The sequence below is a fragment of the Antechinus flavipes genome, chromosome 1 (genome assembly GCF_016432865.1).
Source record: "Antechinus flavipes isolate AdamAnt ecotype Samford, QLD, Australia chromosome 1, AdamAnt_v2, whole genome shotgun sequence".
In the NCBI taxonomy this organism is placed as follows: domain Eukaryota; kingdom Metazoa; phylum Chordata; class Mammalia; order Dasyuromorphia; family Dasyuridae; genus Antechinus; species Antechinus flavipes.
The window spans coordinates 82603014-82627088 of NC_067398.1; the positions used below are offsets into that span (position 1 = coordinate 82603014).

Consider the following 24075-nt stretch of genomic DNA (forward strand, 5'->3'; position numbering starts at 1 on the left):
ACTTCACTCTCTCTCAGTAATCTACAGTGGCTTTCTATTTTCACTAAAATCAAATATAACGGCCACTAGTATTCAAAGCTCCTCATAACCTGGCCCCTTCCTAACTTTCCAATCCAGACCCATTTTTTAAAAATATTCTGAACTTCAGTATCTCCCAAAAAGAATATTTTCATGCACATAAGCAGACACAAGACATTTTATATGAAATCATAAATGTCCATTTTATACTACTTGGTTTTTTTTTAAAAAGCACATAATACATTTTATACATTACTTTCAAAATTATCCTATTCATCTATAATTTTTTTCTGAATTTTCTTCTGTTCTCTTTTATAAATTAAAAAAAAAATGTTTACCTGGTCCTCTTTTATTGTCATTACTAATACCTCCCTTTCTCACTTTTATTCCTTAATTAAAATCCGAGAGAAAGGGGAGAAAAGCCATAGCCCTGTTCCTTGTTACCAATAATCATAGTCAAACAAAATAAATCTATTCAGTGGTCACATCCAAACATCTGTCACTTCATATTGTGTCCATCATCTCTCTATTAGGATGTGCCTAATAGACTTCATCATAGGTCCTCAGGAGACATTGCTTTAAAAAGATGTCTTAAGTCTCTCAAAACTGGTTTTTAAAAAAAGTTTGTTTTGTTTAAATTTTCCTCCTAGCTCTCCCTTCACTATGCATTAGTTTATAGTATCTGGAATATTCTGAAGTTGTCTCTTTTGTCATTTCTTACAGCAAAATAATATTCCCTTACATTTATATACCACAATTGGTACAGCCATTCCTCAGTTGTCTAAGAGATTATTGAAGGCATCCTCTTCATTTTTTCTTTTCTTTCCCATTTTCCATACATTTTTTTTATTATTACAGCTTTTTATTTACAAGACATATGCATGGGTAATTTTTCAGCATTGACCCTTGCAAGAGCTTCTGTTCCAACTTTTTCCCTCCTTCTCCCCACCCCCTCCCCCAGATGGCAGGTAGTCCCATACATTTCATATGCTTAACTTCCCTTCATTCACTCTATCCAGTTACTCTGACCTTTCTGTTGCTCCTCACACATGACACTTCTCCTGTACCTTTCCTCTGGTTATCCCCCCAAGTTTAAAATACCTTGCTCACTCCTCTATGATTTTTTTTCTTGACTTCCTTGAGCTTTAGCTTAAATTCCACCTTCTTCAGCATCCCTTTCCAAGATCTTACAACTACTCGTGCCTTCCCTATAAGATTACCTTCCATTTACTCTGTATGTATTTTGTATGTGCTTACTTGTTTACATATTATTTCCCCATTAGAATATTAGCTCCATAAGGGCAGGGACCATATTTTTGCCTTTCTTTGTCTCCCTTAGTGTTACCATGATTCCTGGTGCTTAATGACCTACTGAAATATAGATGAATGAACAAAATAATCCCATGTAAAATTATCAAACAACAAAGTATTTAATCCAAATTCTAAGTTTGTGGTCAATAATATAGCCAAGGAATGCTTCCTTCAAGAGGCAGCAATTAAATTGTGCCTTGAAGGAATATAGGATTGGAGAGGAGCTCGGAAGAGCTTTCCAGGAATGAAAATGACCTGAATCTGGGTAGAGGGACTAGAAGGAGTCTGTTATATTTGGGAACAATAAATAACCTGGACTGACAGATACAAAAGAGACTTTGGAGGAGTAGTGTGGAAGACTACTAGGAAGATAGATTGAGAGAAGATAGGGGAAGGCCTTGAATATCAAGCTAAAGAATGTGGCTTTTATTTCTGTGGATGGTGAGCACATCCCTGAGGGCCAGTGTAGCTTATTAGATGTAGTTTTTAGGAAAATAGTGTGTGCACAATGGAAAGGGACCTAGCATTTGGAGTCAGAGAACTTCAAACTCCACCTCTTTTAGCTAATTTCTACATGACTTTGAACAAGTCATATTTCTCAATACCCCAGTTTCCCCATGTGTTAAATAAGAGAATTAAATAAGACATCTGAGGTTCTTTCCAGCCCTCAAACCTGTGGTGCCTTCAGGTTTGCCTTGCCATAGCATGTTAATGGATCATAGCATTTAGAGCTGGAAGAATTCTTTGAAATTGTTGTAAAAAGGAAGAAACTGAGGTCTAGAGAGAACCGAAATATACGGCATGGTTCTCTAGTTCCAAGGTGAATGTTCTCTTTCTACTATCACTATACGGGTAGAAACTGGAGACAGGAAGCAACAAGGAAGAAGGTAAAGGCAAAATGGTGGAGAAGACATTATGCTGGAGATGGGTTTGGTCCCACAGTTTTCCATATCTTATGGGAAGGACCATTAATTGGAACAAGAATTCTTTTCTCAATAAACATTAGTGGCCAAGTCAGAGTTGAGGCTTGTTTTGATGTGCTTGTCTATTGGACTCTATTAAGATTCAGACTATATCTTTTCAGGCAAGGGGTCATTTGTGATGACTCACAAAAGGTACAAATCTTAGCAAACACGGGGACCCTTCCAACGTGTCACAACTCAGAGAAGGTAGATCTCACAGAAAATGAGAGTTTGAAAGATGCTTAGAGGTCGTCCAGCCCAACCTCCTTCCCCATGCAGGAATCCCTTCTTCAGCATCCCATATCAGGAGGTTAGACATCTCGTGGCAGAGAAATCACCACCAAATAAGGCAGCACATTTTGCTTTGGGATAATTCTAATTGTTAGGGTGGGAGGAGTTGGGGACAGACCAGTAATAGGAGGAACTGGTCGATGAGGGTTCAATCCCTAGGATAGATGCAGCATCCAGGGAGAGCTCAGGGAGTCTATTTGAGGAAATGACAGTTGGAGGTGATGCTTTCCTGTAGGTTTATTACAAGGTGACAAAAGCTTCTTTGAATGGATGAATTCTTTCTTTCTCTTTTCTCTAGTGATTTGTGAGCCAAGAAGTACTTTATGACAAAGCTTCTTAAACTGTGGGTTGTGATCTCATAACTAATGTGGGGGTCTTAAAAATTTAGTGACAGTAAAAGGTGTCAAATATTCCACCAAGATTTAATTCTTTATATAAAAATAAACAATCATCCATCGTGGTATGCAAATTTGCTTTTGTCTTTAATAAATTGTAAAAATTATATGTGTATCAAAGAATTGTTTTAAAATTAATTTCTTTATGAGTTATTATCAGTAAATGTTTGATTTGTCTACTGATTTTCTTTACTATATACTTATGGTTGAATAAAAATTTCTTGGGTGAAAAGAGGTAATGAGTGGAAAATGTTTAAGGAGCCTTTCTTTATGCCTCCAAGGGCAAAAAGCATATCAGATCCTCTCTCCCATGTTCTCTCCATGTGACTGAAAAAGGATGGTGCTATTATTTCATTTGTTTCTTTGTATTTTTGTCTGATTATTAAATGAATGAGTATTGGAGATGGGAGGGACCAGGTACTGACTTGTGAGCTTCCAAATCCAGAAAAGTCATCAAAGATCCATTCAGCAAGAAGACCAACAATAGTCAAGGAAGTTAAGAAATGACATGATTTATCTCGACCAGCAATAAATTAACCCAGGAACTAAAATACCATATCATATAAGCACAGGGGCCACTGAATCCATCAATTATGCTACATGTGGAAGTGAATTAGGTGGTGGAATACTTTGTAGTAAGCAGATTAAATTTGGGTTTCTTTCTTCTAGGGAGGGCAGAGGGAGAATATAACTGCCAGTATAAGGGATTGTATTTCAGTCCTTGCTATAGCATATTAATAAATATCTTTTTGTAAAATCATTGATAGTGGGGAGAGGATAACTGGTCAAATTGATAGGGGAGGAAGGGAATATACTAGATGGGAGTTAGTGAGCCACCATATTAGAATCTCCACTGAATGTCTAGAACCTTAAGTGGATCATTAAAAGACGCATTCTAGAAACCCAACTTGCTAGTGCTGGAAAGAGTCCAAAATGGACACTGTGATTAGAAGCTCCTTTATGATTTTGATCCGAAATCTGTCTCTCTGAATTTCTACCCATGGCACCTAGTTCTACTTTCTAGGGCCAATCAGGAAAATGTAATTCCTTCTCCAAATACAATCTCTTTAAATATTTGGAGATCACGGGTCATTTTCTCTTCTCTAGAAAAACTATGTTATTGACTGATTTGGGCCAGTATCTTCTTAATTCAGGTTTGATTTGAAAACAAAATGAAGCACTTGCCGGTTATCTCAGAGTTAACAAACGGAGACTAATTTAAGCATAGCATAGAAAGGACAATCAACAAGGATATATTAGCAGTTAGCCTGGGTAGACCTGACCCTCTTCATTTTTACATGAAAAAGTTTTTGGTCAGCAAAGCAAGCTGCCATAGTCTTGAGATTTCTGCCAAGTATAAGAAGTCCTAACCTCACAGGGGTGGGCCTTTTTATGCCCTTTAGGGACCAGGAAACCACATCAATACAGTCAATAACAGAGGTTACCAAGAAACTATAGCAAAGGAGGCACAGATTGAACCTTAGCCCAGTGGGATAGTCAAGACTTGGGGACACCTTCATAATCTTTCAGGGAAAAACTAGCTTAATTTACATGGAAGAAGGGTTTAGAATATTGCTTCTGCCACACCATAGTCCTTGGTGGTAAAATTCTTACGATCTTGAAGATCATATACTTAAGTAGCTTTAAAGTTGTTATTGAATAACGTTAATCTCAAGCATTCCAGGAATCTGGCACAGGCAGCACCAGGAAGAAAAAGAAAAAAAAACAAACAAACAAACCCAGGAAAAAAATACAAAATAAGATACAAAACAAAAAAAAAATTGACAGCCCTTTAAACGGTGGTCAAAAACCACGAACAAAAAGAAAGAAAACCAGAAATCCTAAGATTTTCCATCTCCTTTTGGAAGGACCTCATATCTCACTGATCTTTGAAGTACACAGTTGTTCTCCTGATTAAAGCAGTGGCAATGAGTGGGACAGCTCCAGGAATCTCAGAAGTACATCATAGGTGATGACACCTTTGTCACTGTCACCTACTCTTCCCTGAACATAAAGGTCATCTGTATTAAAGTAGCTAAGATATCATAAGCCTCTGGGATACAACCTGTTCCATGATTTAAGCTGATGATAAGACTCTGCCATATACTCAGAATTCCCTGACTCACCCACCCAAGCCCTGCCTCCTCCCAAAGCAGGGGAGCCATATCAAATCCCCTTAAAAACTTCTGCAGAGAGACTTCTCCTTCTTCCACAGAGACTCCTCACCTTCATACAGGGACTCAGCATTACTATCAAGTCAACTAAAAAAAAATTTTTTTTCCCCAAGTAAATATACATTCACCATAGCAAGGCAATGATAATTTCCTCCCTCTATGCTTTTAGGAAGCAAGGTATCTCTTAACAATATCATCCTTTGGGCCTCCCAAGTCCTTTCTGGAAAGTTATTGTCCAAACTATCTGAAAAAGAAGAAACTTGTCAAATCTGTGCTATATCTCCTGGTCTATAAAATCCTCTGAGGGAGACAAGGACCTTTAGGCACAAGTGATTCTGTGCTAGGAAACGAATAAGACTAAAAGATCTCAGCTAGAACTATGTTCAATAATTAGTCCATTTTTCTCAGGTGAGTCTTCTGAAGGTTCTATCTAAGAGATCACTGGATTATACAATGTGTCCCCTCCTAAGAGTAGCACTGATTCATCATGGTTTCAGGGAGGTCCGATATCTGACCTGGACTGTTAGGAGCATGAGGATATAGCTTTTTTTTTTTTCATTTAAGAAATATTTATTGAATTAAATAGAATAAAAAATAAAAATATTTTCCAGAAAAGTCAGTCCTCTAATCAATGAAACTCCTGAAAAGAAAATTTGTGGACCACGGTTTTCTGCCTAGTGACTGAACAGATAGTCTTCCAACAATTAACCTATATAACTATACTTTCAATAATATGCTTATATAATCACTCAAGTTCACAAATCCCAGCTAAATTTTTTTGAGACCAGTCCAGAAAGAGCTTCTTAATGGGAGTTTTCTGGTGATCAAAGCAAAATGTACTTGTGATTCAAAACCAAATTGTACAACTGTTACCTGCATAGAACTAAATTTGACATTCATTCAGTTTTTTTTTAATAACCTTTTATTGACAGAACCCATGCCAGGGTAATTTTTTACAACATTATCCTTTGCACTCACTTCTGTTCCGATTTTTCCCCTCCCTCCCTCCACCCCCTCCCCCAGATGGCAAGCAGTCCTTTACATGTTAAATAGGTTACAGTATATTCTAGATACAATATATGTGTGCAGAACTGAACAGTTCTCTTGTTGCAGTGTTCTTTCTTTGGGTGTAGCTGCTTCTGTCCATCCTTGATCAATTGAAACTGAATTAGCTCTTTTTATCGAAGAGATCCACTTCCATCAGAATACAGAGGGTATAGCTGTTGATTAATAAAGGTAAATTTCTTGCTATTTGCCCTTATTAATGGCAACTAATGAGGGCAAGAGAGTCATTTTGTCAATTGGGGAATGGTTAAGGGCCATTTAGGTTAGGTAAATATTCTTATTGGCCCAAAGAATCTAGCTGGGCAGGAATAACTGCCTTTTCCTTAGGAGGATCATATGGTCCTGTACCCAGCACAACATGGCACCATGGTCTCTATTTCCAGTGAATTCTCTCCAAGCTCTAATGACTCCAACCTTGATGTTTAATTCAGCAGAGAGTATATAACGTCTCTGATGAAAGAAAGGGAGGAAGAAAGGAAGGAGGAAAGGAAGGAAGGAAGAAAAAAGAGGAAAAAAGGAAGGATGGATAGAAGAAAAGAAGGAAGGAAGAAGGAAGGAGGGAGGGAGGGATGGAGGAAAGAAAGGAGCAAGGGAGAGAGGAAGGAAGGAAGAAAGGAAGGAAGGATGAAAGGAAGGAAAGAAAGAAGCATTTATTAAACACCTATTATGTAGTAGGCACTGAGTTAAGCACTTTACAAATATTATTTCATTTAATTCTCACAATAACCCTGGAAGATAGGTGTTATTTTGCACTTGAGGAAACTGAGGTAAAAAGAGGTTAAGTGACTTGCTCAGAGTGACATAGTCAGACAGTATCTGAGGCCAGATTTGAACTCAGTTATTCCTGACTCCAGGTCTAGTACTCTATGCACTGCCCCACTAGCTTTCCCATGGATGCTAAGATCCTCCACAAACAATTATATGCAGAGGGAGGCATTGGTAAAATTTCTCCATTGATACTGACCCAAAGAGGAGTTTCTGATTGTCCAGACCAGTTCCCTCCCCTCAGCCAGCCCCAGAACTACCTTGCAGGACTCTGCCCCGTGCCTTCAGGCTACCTCACACACCAGCTATTCACCCTGAGGCTCATCCCACCGGGAGCATTTGCCAGCTCCTCCATTCCCTAGGGTGACCCCTTCCTGGAGCAGTGGCTGCCAAAATACAGCTCCATATATCTCTCGAAGCAGATACAATCTCTGCTAAATTAGACAAAACAATGTTTTCCAGGAGTCAAGTCCTTATAGTCCAATAACCATCGGGCTTTTAGAGGAAGTCTGGACCAGAGGCTTCAATGTCTGGCACTCACAACTACTTTTTGAAGAGTACTAGATCTAAGAGACCCAGAGAAGCAAGATTTAGATCTTCCAGATCACTGTGATCTCACTCAGCTCAATCAACATTATGTTATCAGTTAATGATTGATGTATATCTGTTTCCTCCAGGGAAGAAAGACACTTTCATTTCTTTGCCCACCAGGATGTAACAGAATGAGTGAAGAGTTCAAGTACCCATGGGGAAAGACATTGAAAATATATTTGGCTTTCTCCCAAGCAAAAGTGACTAGTCTCAACTATGAGCAAAGAGGGGAAAAAAAGTATTAATGATGTCCACAATCTCTTACCACTCACTCTGGGTCATGGCTACCTAATGTACAATATTGTTGGGGAAAAGATGGTCAGGAACAGTTGGAGTAATATGACAACCATGTTTAACCCTCTGTAAAGCTACAAGGTGCCATTTATCTTCCTCCTGAGCCACATAGGTTTGTTGTAATGAGAGTTGGTATAATGAAATACTCCAATTTCCATCATTTCTATCATTAGAGAAGGAATATCTTTCACCTTCAGGCAACTCAAAGGGTTTCCATTTGGTCCTACATATAATAAGCTACAGAGAGGCTGCCAAAAGACCCTCAAAGATCTTGACTCCCAGGAGCTTAAAACACCCTTTCTTCCCTTGACCTGCCTTCTGAAACCCCCAATGGGGGAACGGTTTATTTAGGGGATAGGCTTAGATGGGCTAGAGAATCCTTACTGCCTTGGTATTGAATATCACAGTTTTGCTAGCATCTACACAGGTTGGCATTGATTGTTTTCTTATCAACCCATTTTTTGGGGGGAGTCACATTTCAGAAAAGAGGGTCATCATGCTCTAACTACTATTATAGGGTAAAGAGTTCAGTACTTTCTCCCCCTGTTCCCAGAGTGCCTATTGAACTGACAACAGTATTTGAGCAGGATATAGATGTCTCAATCTGTGTGAGGGGGGTAATGGAAAATAGAGAAAGTCATAGCTTGAGCCTGAAGTCAGGAACATCTGAGTTCAAATCTGACCTCAGACATTTACTGGCTGGTGACCTGTTTGCCTGTTTCCTAATGTGTTAAATGGCTGGAGAAGGAAATGGCAACCCACTTCAGTTTTTGCCAAGAAAACCCCAAATGGGGTTACAAAGAGTCAGATGTGACTGAATAACAAGTTTAAAAAATGGAGTTGAGGAGGTGTTGAGGATGAAGGTATGTTCAACCTGACATATACCTGCTTCTCTTTGCTAGTCTCTTGTAGATCACTTCCCCTCACCTCTTGAGAAGCAATCAGTGCCTCAGGCTTAATCAGACAGGGCCCAAAGTGAAGGGCATCCGTAGCTCTGGACCATGCCAGGCTAATGAGAATATCACACAAAGATGTTGCTTCTCATACTTGCGATCTCTGCCTTTACTGAGGAAGGCCAGGTAGCTGATAAATACAGCATGCATATGATCCTGGGCTCCTGGGTGGCCAGATCCCACCAGCAAAGGCCTTTGCCAAGTCCAGAAGTGGGGACTTTTTTAGAGATTCCCAGTCCCCATTGTGGTCAGTACTCGGAGCTCCCTTCAGAATCCCAGCGGTCCAAAGCCTAGGATGAAGTTACAGCATCCTCTGCTGGTGGCTTGGCAGGGTTGGCCCAACAAACGCTTCCCAAGCTTGGAATTGTCAGAGAATAAAAATCAAAGATTTTTAGATTTAATTATATAGTCGGGGGAGTCAGAAAATTCAGGTTCAAATCCTAACTGCAACTTCCTTCCAATTCTCTGACCTCCCACTATCCAATGAGAGGGGGACGCTGCTGGGGAGTGAGATGTCCTTGGAAGATGTCATGGCAAACCAGACTTACTGTTCCTTTTCCCATTTGCACCGGGTCTTGGTCTTCCCAGAACAGAGAGAGCTTTTTATAGTGCAAAGTGACGAAGTCCCTAAATGAGAAGGAAAAATGGAGGCTCTCGGAAGGGGCCTGCTGGCTCAGAGTCTTGGTCACGCTGAGATCGATTTCAGCTTGGTATACAAGGAAACCCAACTCCCACAAAAGGGATTATCGTGGCATCTCTGGCTGACTGGGCCTTGTCCATTCATCTCCCATTCAGGCCCGCTCCTGGCCCATTTCTGAACCATGGCGGAGCTGCGCCTGTTAGCGTCCATCTTCCCAAACTATGTGGAGCAGATTGAAGCTCCCTCAGGCGGCTGTTGCTGCATGCCCTGTTTGGGCATTTTTGCCAAGTATCCAGAATTCTTCCCTTCCTATAATCCACCCAGACTGGACTACACTCCCTTCTCTGGTGTTATCCAATCTTTTCCTCTCTCTGTTCCTTCCTCATAAAAAAATAAAGCAATGAATGAAAGAACGAATGAATAAACAAAATGAACAAATGAATGAAAACTAAAAATAGTTATTATGTGTCAAACACTGTATTGGTTATAGAAATACAGTGCTTACTCTAGAGAAACTTACAGTCTAATAGTGACTTACCCATATCCCTCTGTTGAATTTTTTTCTATCCTTTGATGATCAGCTCAGGAGCTATTTCTTTCATGACACAGCAGATGAAATAATTATAGTCATAGTTTTTAATACAGATTTGCAAAACACTTTACAAATATTATCTCATTTGAAGCTGACAGTAAGCCCTATGAATTAGATGTTATTTGTCTAGGGTTAAACAGCTCATAAGCATCTGAGGTAGGATCTGAATTCAGGTTTGTGTTGCTTAGTAACAACATAAGGCCTTGAGCACAGTATGCTCCTGAATAAAATGTGTTTTCTGAATTGAATTACAAGGGACCAATTTTTTTCACGTGTGAAAAAATGTTCCCACAGATAGAATAAAAGAGACTAGCTCCCTGGCCCCCAGTTCTTTGCAGGTTAAAATTACCCAATATGCCCTGAGCTCACCAAGAGTCACCATTCTGCCACCAGCAAGCTCTCCAAAGTGCCACACCAAAAAACATGTCTGAGCTACTATCTGGGCCAAGGGTGAGAGCTCCCACCTCCTGATAATCAAGCTCCGCACTGACTGTCCATATAAGCATTTTTCCTCTCCTGGCCTTAGTTATTTCACCTGTAAAATGGGGATATTAATCACTACCCCATTGCTCTGCCAAGACTGTTGTTCAGGAAAATGCTTTGTCAGATGTAAAGGCTGCTTTTTCTTTTTTAAGGGGACCCTTTTCTCAGATCAAAAATGAGATATTTATAAATTACTTAAAAAATCTTAAAACACCATATAAATGTTTGCTATTATTATGTCATATATCTGTCATTTCATCCATGTAGTGAACTCCCTCTAATATTATAAATGACATCTTGTCCATAATTTAAGTCTCAGTGTGGTCTAGAACACTGAGAGTTTAAGTAACTTACTCAATAGTACTTGTCTGAGACGGCATTTGAATTCAGGTTTTCCTGACTCCAGGCCTAGCACTCTATCCATTGGTATTCCCACTGAACACAGACATCAGAACCAAAATTACTGCTACACACTCCCAAAATACAGTTAGTAAGTGTTTGAGACTGGATTTAAATTCAGATCTTTCTAAATCTAGTGCTCTAACCGCTGCATCACCTAGCTTCTGGAATGGAGGTAACCTGCCAACCCAGGCTTTATATGAGTTTTGCCCCAAACATGAAATGTCTGCCCCTTTAGAGGGGGAGAAGGCAGAATCTACAGGATTATCTGAGTAGCCAAGGGTTTCGGTGGCTAACAGCCTTCAAATTCAGATTCACTTCTAGTTTCTAACTTGACCAAAATCCCCAGTAGTAACAAATTAATGATGGGTAAAAAACAAGGTATAGTTAAGCTAAAACTTTTGTAAAAGCCAAAAACTGGCTTTGGGGGAACAAGAGGGTAAAGGCAGTCTGCCACTTGGCCCAGCCTACCCTTTTAGTTAAATAAATACAAGTTTCAATTAAAAACAGAAACTTTGGAGAGGCTTGACTTATTAGTCACCAGTGCTTACTTAGCATAAAGTAAGGGCTTAGTAAATGCTTGACTGACTAATCCTCCCACACCATCCCCTCACCAGACATACTCACAAGGAATATATCAACTTTTCAAGAGACATAGAAATAATAACAGTTCACATTTATTTAACATTACTTAAACTCTTGATCTACATATATTATCTTATTTAATAACCTTGTGAAAGGGATCAAATATCATTATTCCCATTTCAACAGGAGAGGAACCTGAGACTCATTACTGCACAGCTGGTAGTGACAAAGTTGCTCACAGACTTGAATCTAGGCTCTCCCCCCTACTCCCAGCTCCAAATCCAGTACTCTTTCCATAAGACAGAAAGAACCAATGGAGGTTATTTTTGTTCATCCATGTTTCTAGTCAGCTCAACAGTTTTTCTCCACATTGACTGATAAGGAATAGTTGTTGATCAATGAGATGATTCAGGGCAATTCCAAGAGACATGTGAAGGAGAAAGTCATCTGCATGCAGAGAGAGGGCTATAGGGACCTAATGTGGATCACAGCACAGTATTTTCACCTTTTGTGGTTGTTGTTGTGGGTTAGCTTGTTTTCTTCTTTCTTATTTTTCCTCTTTTGATCTTATTTTTCTTGTGTAGCATGACAAATGTGGAAATATATTTAGAAGAATTGCACATGTTTAACCTAATTGGATCACTTGCTATCTAGAGATGAGGAAGAAGGGAGAAAAATATAGAACACAAGTTTTTTCAAAAGTGAATGTTGAAAACTATCTTTGTATGTCTTTTGAAAAATAAAAAGCTATTATTATAAAAAGAATAGTTGTTGATGAGGTATTGTTGAGGGGAGTGAGAGGAGTTGGTAAGACCCCTTTGGGGCTATAAGGAATATTTCTGCACAGGAGAATAAACATCACTACCACAACCAGTGAATGGGCTCAGGACGGGGGTTTTGGTTGCTTCCACAAAAGAGCCCAAAATCCGTATCCAGATACCCCTCCAGAACCTCCAATGTATATCCCATACCTGAGCATTTTGAGAGCAAGATATTGGATAGAAAAAAAAAATCATCTCCCCCACCCTCACTCCTCCACCATGGAGTGTTCCTGGAGTCTGGGCAACCAATCCTGGGAGAACCATCTTGCCTCTTGATGTGTTATCAGTGTCCCAGAAAGGTAGATTTTCTGGATGCTCCCATAACTTGGAGGTTTGGCAAGTTCTGGGTACCCTTCCTGCCAGTGCCTCTTGACTTGTGAATATGTAGAAACCGAGGCCTAAAAGAGATGAGAAGAAATAAAGAAGTCATCAGGAAAAGCAAGAAAACCTCGAAAAATCTCTGCCTGAGCTCACAAACACTGGGGCTCCCAGGAGAGGTAGATTGCCTGACAGACAAAGGGGAAGCAAAGAGAATCAGAGCTCAGAGCAATCCTGGGTTGCCAAGAAAATCTAAGTTAACAGGAAGCAAACAGTTGGGGAATTGTTCCTCAGAGGGCTCAGTTACCTCTGAATAGGATGCAGAGTGAACTCTGATTCTGGCTCCAGGACTGAGTCTCCATGATGGCCATTTTTAGACTCACAGATGTCTTTCTTAACTTCAAGATGGACTGGCTAAGAGGGAGAATAACTCACTGCAGTCCATCCCCATTGCTGGAACCATAGCTTAGAGTAAAAGGCCCAGTGGCAAGGTCAGAAGCATGGGACCATACAGGGACAATCAAGGTGATATTTACTGAGGGTATTCATAGGGCCTGCCTAGGGAAGACCAGAAGGGATGGAGAGAAGGAGCCTTAGAGATGAAAAGCCTTACTTGCCACAGAAGTCAACATGTGTAGCTGAGATGGAGAGATCCAGGTCAGGCCGGTTCTGTAACCAATTCCCAACAAGTTCTGGATGACGAGGGTCAACCTCTAGGAAGATGCTTCTGTAGACAGGGAAAGACAGTGGAATATATTGGCAGAGGCCTTGAGTCCCCAGAACAGGTGAAAGTCTGTGACCAGACACTCTCTGGGGTCTATCCCAAACCTGAGCATCTTGGTAGCAAGAGGCTGGATGGGAAAAACTACCTCCCCCACCTTCTATTCCTCCACCATGGAGAGCTCCATGCTCCTGGAGTCTGGGCCTTCAATCTTGGGAAGACAATCTTGCCTCTTGTTGGATTATTAATGCCCTAGAAAGATGGAATTTGCTGGGCTAATATGGAAATGTTTTGCATGTATAATTGATATCACATTGCTTGCCTTCTCCATGAGTACCCGGAAGGATGAGAGGAAGAGAAGTTGGCATTCAAAGTTTAAAAATATTGATGTTAATAATAAAGTTTTTGTTTTTTTTTAAGTCTTATAGGCTGTTTTATCTAACTCCCTCATTTCGCAGACTGGAAAACTGAGGCTTGAGGAAATTCTCATGACTCTTCATGCTTTAAAATTTTATGCCCCCTAAAGAAAGTATGTTAATGAAGATCATATAGGGATATCAGTGACAGAGCTCAGGTCTCCTGACCACCCACTCTGGCTTATTCCATTCGTTTTGTTATCTTGGATCATGATTAGGGAAGGCATTAGAGAAAAGCCATCATCACAGGTAGTCCTGATCAGCTTTAGGCTTGGATGGAAATCTCCCCAAAGGGGAGATCACCCATGAGGTAAGGGATCAGTGGGGATCTTACAGCAGAAAATTCCCACTCTGCTCCTCCCTCTCCTCATACCCAGAGTCTTTCAGTAGCTTGGGTGCCTGGGACAGGATCTCTTTTATCACCCTCATGCCATCCTCTCCTCCATCCAAACTGTCGGTATCTTCATAGCTGGAAAGAACAAGGAAAAGGTGGCTTTCTGTGGTCTGAACTTGAAGGGCCAGAGCCAGGTCACACCCCTATCCACTCTCAGTTATATTTAATGACTATAATGTGCTAAAGCAGATTTTAAATAATTATGTAGCTCCGGATTAAAGGATGGAGGTAGCAGACTTAGAAGGATCTCCAAGTCAGCCACAGAACATTGGTCTCCTCAAAGATCCCTCAGGTCCATCAAACAACACCCCTCACCCCCACAATTATGGAAAATTATCCCCATTGTCCCTACTTGTTTCTCCTTCTCTGTCTCCTGTTATGCAAGCCCCTTCTCCAAGGATGGGAAGACACAAGTACCTGAGGATCTCTGGGGCCAGCTGCTCCATGTCACAATGGAAGATATAGGGGGGATTGCTAACCACTAAGTCCACTGGCCCCCATGGAAGCAGCTGCTCTCTGTTCACTCCTACAACAAGAAGAAGACTTCTTTGTCCCAGTCTGGACAGCGCCCAACCTCTGACCCTCAGGATGAGAAGGAGCCGCAGATGGGCAGACAAGACAGAGGAAAAAGACCATTGGACTTGGAATCCAAATAGGGGCATTTAAATCCTAGCTCAGCTACTCCCTTCCTATGTCTTTCTAAAAGGTTAGACTAAATGGTTGCTAAAGACTTCATTCTTTAAATCCACAATCCTCTAACAGCTGACATTGATGAGGTATCTTCATGTTTACTTTTTCTTGGTCCTCACAACAAAGCTATTAGATGCAATTAGACCATTTTTAGATAAGGAAACTGAGAATAAAGGGTACCTTGGCCAGAGTCACACAGCTACTAAGTGTTTTAGACAGGTTTCATACACAGATCAGGGTTCTTTCTATTATGGCATGCTGCTCTTATCCTATAAATTTTGGAGGAGACGGCTCCACCCTGGATCATCAACTCCCTCCTACACCCTTTGGAAACCAGGCTGGTCTCTTGATCAGATTTTTATTGTTAGGTGTAAGATCTAGGAGGACAGATCCCATCTCACAGAATACCTAAATAGTGTAGCATGGAGCACAAGACTGCAGTATCCTAGTTTCATATCCCTGAGAGAGGATGAGGTCCAGAGATTCCAAAGTCACACAAGTAGTTGGCTGCGGAGCCAAAATTTGAATCCATGCTATGGGACTTCCTAAGTCAGCCTTGCAAATAAGTAGCCAAGTAGCCCATATAATACTGTCTTCCCAGACTGCCCATCTCTCAAGAACTATACAAAGAATAGAGACTTTTTTCTAATGTCTTAAAGAACTAGAATCAACTCTTGAGTTTTCATGCCAATGAGGGGAAAGGTAGCATTGTGTATAATCCAAAAATTATATGTAAGAGAGGGATTTCAGTATTAAGATTCAAAAAAATTTTGCACCTAACATTTACAATAATGAAATCTTACTATGAACACTGAGCCAAGGAGAATTCCTAGCAGTTGTTGCATTTACCCCTTCAATTCAACTCTTCTCTGCTTCCTTGCTTTACACTGGGCATGAGTAATATGACTCCTCTGGCAAAAGCTGAGCTGGCTACAAGGTTCTAGTATGTGAAATAGATGGTAGAAGTGGGAGGAAAAACACTTACTGGCTAAGATAAACTAAAATCTTATTTTAACAAACATGCTAAGCCCCTGCTATGTGTATAGGCATTGTGCTAGGTGCTGGGTGATAGAACACAAATAAAACGACACCTACTCTTAAGAAGTTTACTACCTCCTGGAAGACTATAATCTGTACATGGGGAAGGATAAGACTAGATAATTTGAGGCTGGAGAGAGTGCTAGTAACTGGGGAGCAATGAAAGACCAGGAAAGGCTTCACCTAAGCTGAGCTTTGAGGTTATGTGACCATAAATGAGTTGATTAAGAAAAATCATCAATATAATTAAAAATCTGAAAGCAAGAGTTCTAGTAGTTAGTTATAAACTGGGGAGAGGCCCCAGTGGAGAGAACCAAGAGTTAACTATATCTGACAAATTTTTGAGAATAAAGGAAGGAAGGAAGAGGAAGGAAAAGTACAGAGGAACATACCAGAGGTGATATCATGTCGGACAATCTGGATCCTATTTTCCAAGTGCAGCCTGTGAGGAAGAAGAGGGAAATGATAGGATGAGGCACATTGCTTGTGCTTGTGGACTGAAAGCAGAGAACAAAACATCTCCAACACACAAACATACATTCATAGATAATATATGTATGTACATATATGTATATGTACTGTGTATACACACATGCCCATATAAGTAGGTGATGTGTCCATTTAGAGGTAAAAATGCTAGGTAACATTTGCAAAGTACTTTCACTGTTATCTCATTTGAACTTCACAGGGACCCTGGCAAAGAGAGTATTATTTCCCTCATTTTACAAATGAGGAAGCTGAGCCTGAGAGATTAAATGATTTTTGTCTCATCAGCATCTGACACCAGATCTACCTGACCTCTGATATTCTATCCACTGTAGCATCTGCCCTAGTGCCCTAGTGCCTACAGCTTTCCGGGGCTTGTATGTCATATGACAGCTTCATTGACACCTGGATGGCAGTATCAACTCAAGACCAGCTTAATCCACCTCCAAAGTCTCCGGATGTCTCAGAGAAGACAAGAAAAATGTACTTCCCATGTCTCAAGTCCATCGAGGCACATAAAGTATCCCCAAACAATGCCTAAATCCTGGAATACAAATGAGAATCACAAAATATTAATTCTGGGAGGCATCTTGAAGACCATCGAGTCTAATTTCTTCATTTTACAAAAAAAGAAATTGAGAAATTAAGGTCCAAGATTACACAATGAGCTGGTAGCAGAAATAAGGCAAGGATCCAGGTGTTTTGAATTCTAGGCCCCGATCTTCCCATGATACCAGGCCCTCCTAAACATAGTTACTCTGCCCTATTTAGTCAAGAGACTGAATGCTCTCTAAGAGGAAGGGAAAAAATGCTGGGCATGAGTAGACAGAGGCAGGGTTTGTCCACAGTCCCAGTAGGCAGAGCCACTGGCCAAAACAGCCAGAAATCAATCAAAGTCAAGGGTCACACATCGGCAAACAAAGATGGAAGGGGTTTAGACTGAGTCAGTTAAGGTGAGAAGTAGCAGTTCAACAAAGAGATACAAACTACAAAACTCTCAGGTCATCTTGTCCCTCTCCTATCTGAACAAGAACTGCTTCAATAACATATTTGCTAAGTAGATATTCAGGTACTGCTTAAAGGCTTCCAGGGAGGAAGAATTTACTACCTTAAGAGGAAGATTATTCCACTTAATGATAGCTGATTGTGGGGAAGTTATTTCCTTATTGCTGATTATTGAGAAGTTTTTTCCTTCTGTCTCTGAACTGAAACTCTGGTCACCTAAAATTTTAATTCAAGAAATGTTTCACCATAATTCAAAATCATATAGTATCCCTAGAAAAATATAACTCTTTAAAAATATGGATTTCGATAGCAGGAAAAAGCTTGAGAATATGAAAGGTATGCACAACTTTCCAAATGCAATTCACAAATTTGTTTCTGGGTCTGAAATATTGCACATTTAAAATGTTTTTTCCAAATATATACATTGGTGGATTAATCCCATGGTCTGCCCATCCAGCTTTATGTCATTATCTTGGCAAGGTTAATTCTTTATCCATTTGTTTTCTTTGGTGTGGATTGTTGGGCTAATCTCTATTTAGAGGGTATAGATTTCACTGAGGAGACCCTGAGGTGCTCTGGGGCTTGATGCAACTTATTCTGTAAACAGCAAAAAGAGAATCAACAGAATATCTTCATCAATACGAAATCCATCCTCATTTCGGACTTTGTACAGAACATTCCCCCAAATATCAGCTGAAAACTTTGATGAGTATGTCATAAAATTTAGAAAAACACTGAATAAATTATTCTGGAATAGTACTTGTCAACCAAGTAAGTAAATAAATACTTAAATAAGTTCCATTAATGTTTTTTGTTGTTTTATAGTGCCATGATTTTCCACTAGTATCTTTTCTCTTTCCTCTCTCAGCAAACCAGACCATGTTAAAAAATAATATGGGATGGACAAAAATGCAAAAAAAAATTTTTTGGAAAAAAAATCAGCACAACTGATCAACACATCAAAAAAGTCTGAAGACATGTGTAATGTACCACACTAATGGACTTCTCTCTTTGTCAGAGGCTTAGGGCTTAAGATGTCTTTTCATGTCTCTTTTTTGGAATTATGCTTGTTCTTTGCAAATTTACAATAACCACTTCCATTTGTTTTTGTTCATTCTTTTCATTTACATTGTTATAGTCATGGTGTATATTGTTTTCTTGCTTACTTCATTTTTCTATCAGTTCATGTATTCATATTTGTCATTCTTAGAACACAACAATATTCCATTACATTTATGTTCTTCAATTTGTTTAGCCATTTTCCAATCAGTGGATATGTTTTTTGTTTTCAATTCTTTGCTTTCACAAAAAGTAATGATTTTATATGCATATACATATATACTTACTTACCTACTCATTTACTTATTTATTTATTTATTTATTTATTTATCAATGACTTCCTTGGGGTATAAAGCTAGTAGTCAAATTTGCTTCCTTAGGGAATGTCCAATTCTTTCCTGCCTACTGGGTTAAAAGATATGGATATTTTAGTCACTTTATTTGCAGAATTTCAAATTGCTTTCCAGAATGGCTGTCCAGATTTACAATTCCCTCAACAGTACTCTAGCATGCCTATCAACTCCACAACCCCTCCAATACTGACTATTTCCATCTTTTGTCATCTTTGTTAATTTTCAGAGGATAAGATGAAAATTCAGGGTTATTTTGATTTGTATTTCTTTGATCAGTGTTTTGAAATATTCTTTCCTATGAATGCTAATAGTTTGCAATTCTTCTTTTGAGAACTATTTATTCATATACTTTGATTAATTATCTATTATTCTATATAGCCATTCTATAGGCTGTTAGACTCTTATCTCTCTAGATATCTGCCTACCTACCCATTTGTTAATTACTTATATATCTTGCATATCAAACCCTAATTAGAGAAATTTGATAGAGATTTTTCTCTTATTTAACCATTTCCATTCTCATCCTGATTGCATTAATTTTATTTGTTCAAAAGTTTTTTTTTAATTTCCTAAGTCAATGCTATCGACTTTGTCCTTGTAACTGTCTTTATACCTTGTTTGGTTAAGAAAATATCTCCTATCTGTAGTTGTGAAAAGTATATTACCTACTTCTCTTCTAGTTGTGTTTTTTCAAATAACATGATTTCCCCCTCCCTCCCCACCACCCCAGGCAACTGGGGTTAAGTGACTTGCCCAGGTTCACACTCAGATCCTCTTGACTTCAGAGCTGGTGAACCAGCTCATCCACTGCACCACCTAGCTGCCCCAATAACATGATCTTTAATATTAAGATTACATATCTACTTAGAATGTGTTGTGGAATATGGTGTAAAGTGTTGGACTAAAACTAATTTGACTAGTCTAGTATTAAAACTACAAAATAATTTTGATAATATTGTGATTTTAATTATATAGGCGTAGTCCAGTCATGAGCACTGAAAATGCCTCTAGCTAATTAAGTTGTTTTTTATTTCTTTAAGGAATGTGTTGTAACAGAATCTGTCTAAGTCTTTTATGTGTTTTGATGGTTATTTTTATGCATCTTAAAGTTTTTTGGAATTCCCTTTCTACTGTTGTGTCCTATATTTTGTTAAAAAATGCTGTTGATTTTTGAGAGTTTATTTTGTAGCTTGAAATTCTTCTGAAGCTGTTAATTGCCTCAATTAGTATCTCTAACTAAACCATATTGTTGTCAACAATTAAGGATAGTTTTATATCTTCCTTATCTATTTTTATATTTTTAAAAAATTTCTTTCTATTAGGGCGGTTAGGTGGTGCAATGGATTAGAGCACCAGCCCTCAAGTCAAAAGGAGCTGAGTTCAAATGTGATCTCAGACACTTATCACTTCCTAGTTATGTGACCCTGGGCAAGTCACTCAACCCCAATTGCCTCAAGGGGAAAAATTTCTTTCTATTGTCTTATTAGTATTGCTAATGTTTTCAGAAATACGTCAAATAAAAATGGAGAGACTCATTCTCTAAGGAAGTAAATATTAAGCTCCTACTATGTATTAAAGCACTATCCTAAGTTCTGATAAAAGCAAAAAAAAGAATTATGACTATTGTGGAATTCTTCATGAAAGCAGAAAACTTTGGGAGCTTTGAAGATTGCCTTTTGCTCATTCAAATGATTTGTGATCTACAGGCACCATGTGCTTTCATGTTTTCTACAAGTCTCAGCAGTTTAACTGCAAATGGCGATTGGCAAAAGACTTCCTTCTTGACTCTTCTATTTTCATCAAGGACACCTTCAATGCAAGATTCATAAAGATATTTTAAAGATGAAAAAGCAAAAGCTTGGTTTTGTATTTGTTGATTTTTTTCTCTCTCTGGATCATGCTTTGTGACCTTTTTTGTTCTTTTGGCTTCTTTTCCATTTTGTTATGTCTTTAAAATTATTCTCAGAAAACCTTCAAAATCATGGTACCTCCAACAGAAACTTTTTTACATGTACATTTGCCCAGATCCAGTATTCCAAACTTTCTATTAAGTTTTACCACTACTTTTTCCTCCTGATATAACTGGGTCCCAAGGTGATAATTTCCATAAGCTGGGGCTTCATTATTCTAATTGAGAAAAATGGCTATAGAAATAGGGGCAAAATTCATTTATAGTAAAGATTGTTAACTTTTTTGGTGATGAATTTTTTTGGCAGTCTGGTTATACTTCACAGAATAATGTTAGGCACATAAAAGAAATACATAGCATTACAAAGAAAATCAATTTTTTGGAGGTATCGATTATTTGGAAGTTATCAAAATTCATATATATATATATATTTGTTTATGGACTCCAACTTAAGAATCATTGATTTTTAGGATTTAGCACTAGAATCACATCATAGGTGACCTTAAAGATCATCTTGTCTACCTTCCTTTTAAGGAAACTGAAACACAGAGGAGAAATAATTTGATCAAGATAAAACAGTTAGCAAGCAGCCAAATCTAGATTTGCTTTTAAGATCAGTGGCCCTTTCTGCTCCACCAACCTGTTCTACTTCATGTCTGTCTGTTGACCTTTTTTTCATTTATATCACAATGCCCTTGTGATGATCTGGCTTTGCTGGGTCACATGCTAAGTTACTTGCAAGCTTGTTTTCCTCCTCTCCCTTTTACCTGCTTTGTGATATGATAATGCTTATAATCTTGTGGTAACTTCCTTCCTGTTTTGCAAAGTCTATACTCGAAGCCAGACTTGCTCCTGACTGCTAGTCTTTCTGCCTAGCAAGCAGAGCAAAAATTGCTGACCCAGGAAGTTTCTGGGTTCTTCTGGTCACATTATTATGGTTGACTATTTTGATTAGATCAAATTTCTCCAAGAAACAAATGCTTTAACATATATTGTATCTAGGATATACTGCAACATATCCAACATATAAAGGACTGCTTGCCATCTAGGGGAGGGGGTGGAGGGAGGGAGGGGAAAAAAAAAATCGGAAAAGAAACGAGTGCAAGGGATAATGTTGTCAATATAAAGTAATCATTAAATAAAAAATAAAAATATAAAAAAAAAAATAAAAAAATAAAATTAAAAAAATAAATAAATAAATAAAATTAAAAAAAAAAAAAAAAAGAAACAAATGCTTTGCTTATAACATAGTACTCAAGATTATTATCCAGAGCCAGATACAAATGTGAAAAACATCTTTTCTTTTGTTCATTTCCTGTATATCAGAATTAATGACTTATTTACATTTATAGAGATTTCTGTACTTTCTAAACTGAAATGCCTTAAACTAGAAATAGTCAGAATGAAGGACTGAAGGTTGAGGGTTATTACCAAGATTAACAGGTAGTTTTCACAAGAATGACAACAATAAACACGTAAGTATACAAAGGCATCTGTAATTTCAGTAGGATGGGAACTTCTAAGTAGAAAAAGATCAGAGGTATAGATTGCAACCCTTCAGTTTAGATAAGTTGCCTGAGAAATTAATTTGACCAGTTTATACACTAAATAGTGGAGGCAAGATTTGAATCCAAGACTTCGGACTCCAAGCCCAGCACTTTGTCCATTATGCTACGTTACTGCTATAATAATATAAATATCTTTTCACCATGCTACAGATTCCCGAAAGCTCTCTCTAGTGTCCAGTGTCTCTAGGCCTCTGCCCTTGGTCCCCAGCTCATGTATCCTGCCCCCAGCACCTCTGAGCATTCTCTCTGGTGAGCTTCACGGCCTCTTCCCCTTTGTCCACTGCAACTACTCGGCTCTGCAAACACAAGGACAGAAATAAGGAGATTAGACTTGTCCTGCTCAGTTCTAGAAGGCAGAGCTAGGAATGACAGGAGCAAGAAGGAAGGAGAATTACAGAGAGGCAGATTCTGGCTCAACATATGCAGAAATGACCCAATAATGATATGGCTTAGAAAAGCTGCCAGTCCCACAGTAAAAAGCACTGCTCTGAAAGTAACGAGTAGGGACTGAACTAGGTGATCTCCAGAATCTTTTGCAACTCTGAGATTTTATTAGTTTTGTTTTTTAAGAATTATCTAGAAATCAATAAGCAATAATGACTTCAGTGGACTGATGTCGAAGCATCTACAGGTGCAGAATGGGGCATATACTTTTAGAACAAATCATTTGTTTTATATTGATTTGAATGTACTTATTTGTTACAAGGGAGGGATTTATTAGGGCAGGGGGTAGAGATGGGTGGAAAATAACCACTTTCATTGGGAAGTTAGTGAAATAAACAAATGAAAGAGCATCTATTTACATAGGTAATGATATATAAACCCACAGAGCATGTGTGTGCACATGTATGTTTACTCATTAAACACATTCATTTACATGTGCACATGCAAGTACACACATATATTCTGGAAACATGGTTGTCTTCATCAGCTTGGCTAATTTTTTTGGGAGAAAAAGATGATTTTTCCCTATTTCACAAATCAAACCTTGAGATCCTGGGGCTTCTGAAGGAAGAGTCAGAATGAAGAAGGGCAGTGAGTTCTCAAATACACGGAGTGACCAGATGAGAGATAGTAACAGCTACTTATAGAAAACCTCGGGCTGTCCTGGCGCTGTCTCCTCCATGAGCTAAAGACAGACAAGGTAAAGTCTATGGATTAAGTGACTCTTTGGGTGAGGGAGACTCACCTGGGTCAGTTTGCTCAGGAGGCTGAGAGCAATAGCCCCAGAGCCACAACAGAGGTCCAGGATGAGCGGACCAGAGTGGAGCTGATGGCTTATAGTGCCCTTCGCTCTGGATTCTTGGCATCTCTGGGATTCCTCATGAAGTACCAAGTTGACCAGTTCCTGCAAAGAGAACAGGAAAGGTAAATTAATTCCTCAGAGAAAGACACTGGGCAAGGAGGATAGGATGCTGAATAAAGCCCCCTCTAGAAGAGGTCTGAATAGAGCAGTATATAATAAACCCAGGTATCTTAATATGACTTAACAATACATTAACTTTCTTTAAAAAAAAATTTAATCTAATTTTTAATTTAGGGATTAAAACAAGCATTTCTATAACAGAATAATTTAAAATGATGATTGTATAAGAAACCACAAATCTATTATGTATAACTTGCTATTCCTTTTAAATACATAATATTAAATTAAATTATAATTGAGCACTTAAGTAATTTAATTATAATAATTAGATATATAATAAAATTATGAAATATAAATTTTTTCCCTTTCCTTCCACATCCCACCCTAATGATGGTTACCATTAGACACAAATA

At 38.7% G+C, this 24075-nt stretch overlaps 1 protein-coding gene across 4 annotated transcripts in view; it reads right to left on the bottom strand.

Annotated features, from left to right (window-relative positions):
- Positions 1–5695: 5695 nt before the first annotated feature.
- Positions 5696–24075, bottom strand: part of HEMK1 (HemK methyltransferase family member 1) — a 47285-nt gene continuing 28905 nt past the window's right edge. For all 4 annotated transcript variants that reach the window (XM_051985803.1, XM_051985795.1, XM_051985810.1 and 1 more), the window contains 7 exons: positions 23486–23644; positions 22528–22592; positions 16309–16358; positions 14606–14714; positions 14168–14263; positions 13271–13384; positions 5696–12737 (listed from right to left, as the gene is read on the bottom strand). In XM_051985803.1, the coding sequence (XP_051841763.1) occupies positions 12623–12737; positions 13271–13384; positions 14168–14263; positions 14606–14714; positions 16309–16358; positions 22528–22592; positions 23486–23644 (708 nt within the window). In that variant the 3' untranslated portion in view covers positions 5696–12622. The remainder of the gene's footprint in view (positions 12738–13270; positions 13385–14167; positions 14264–14605; positions 14715–16308; positions 16359–22527; positions 22593–23485; positions 23645–24075) is intronic.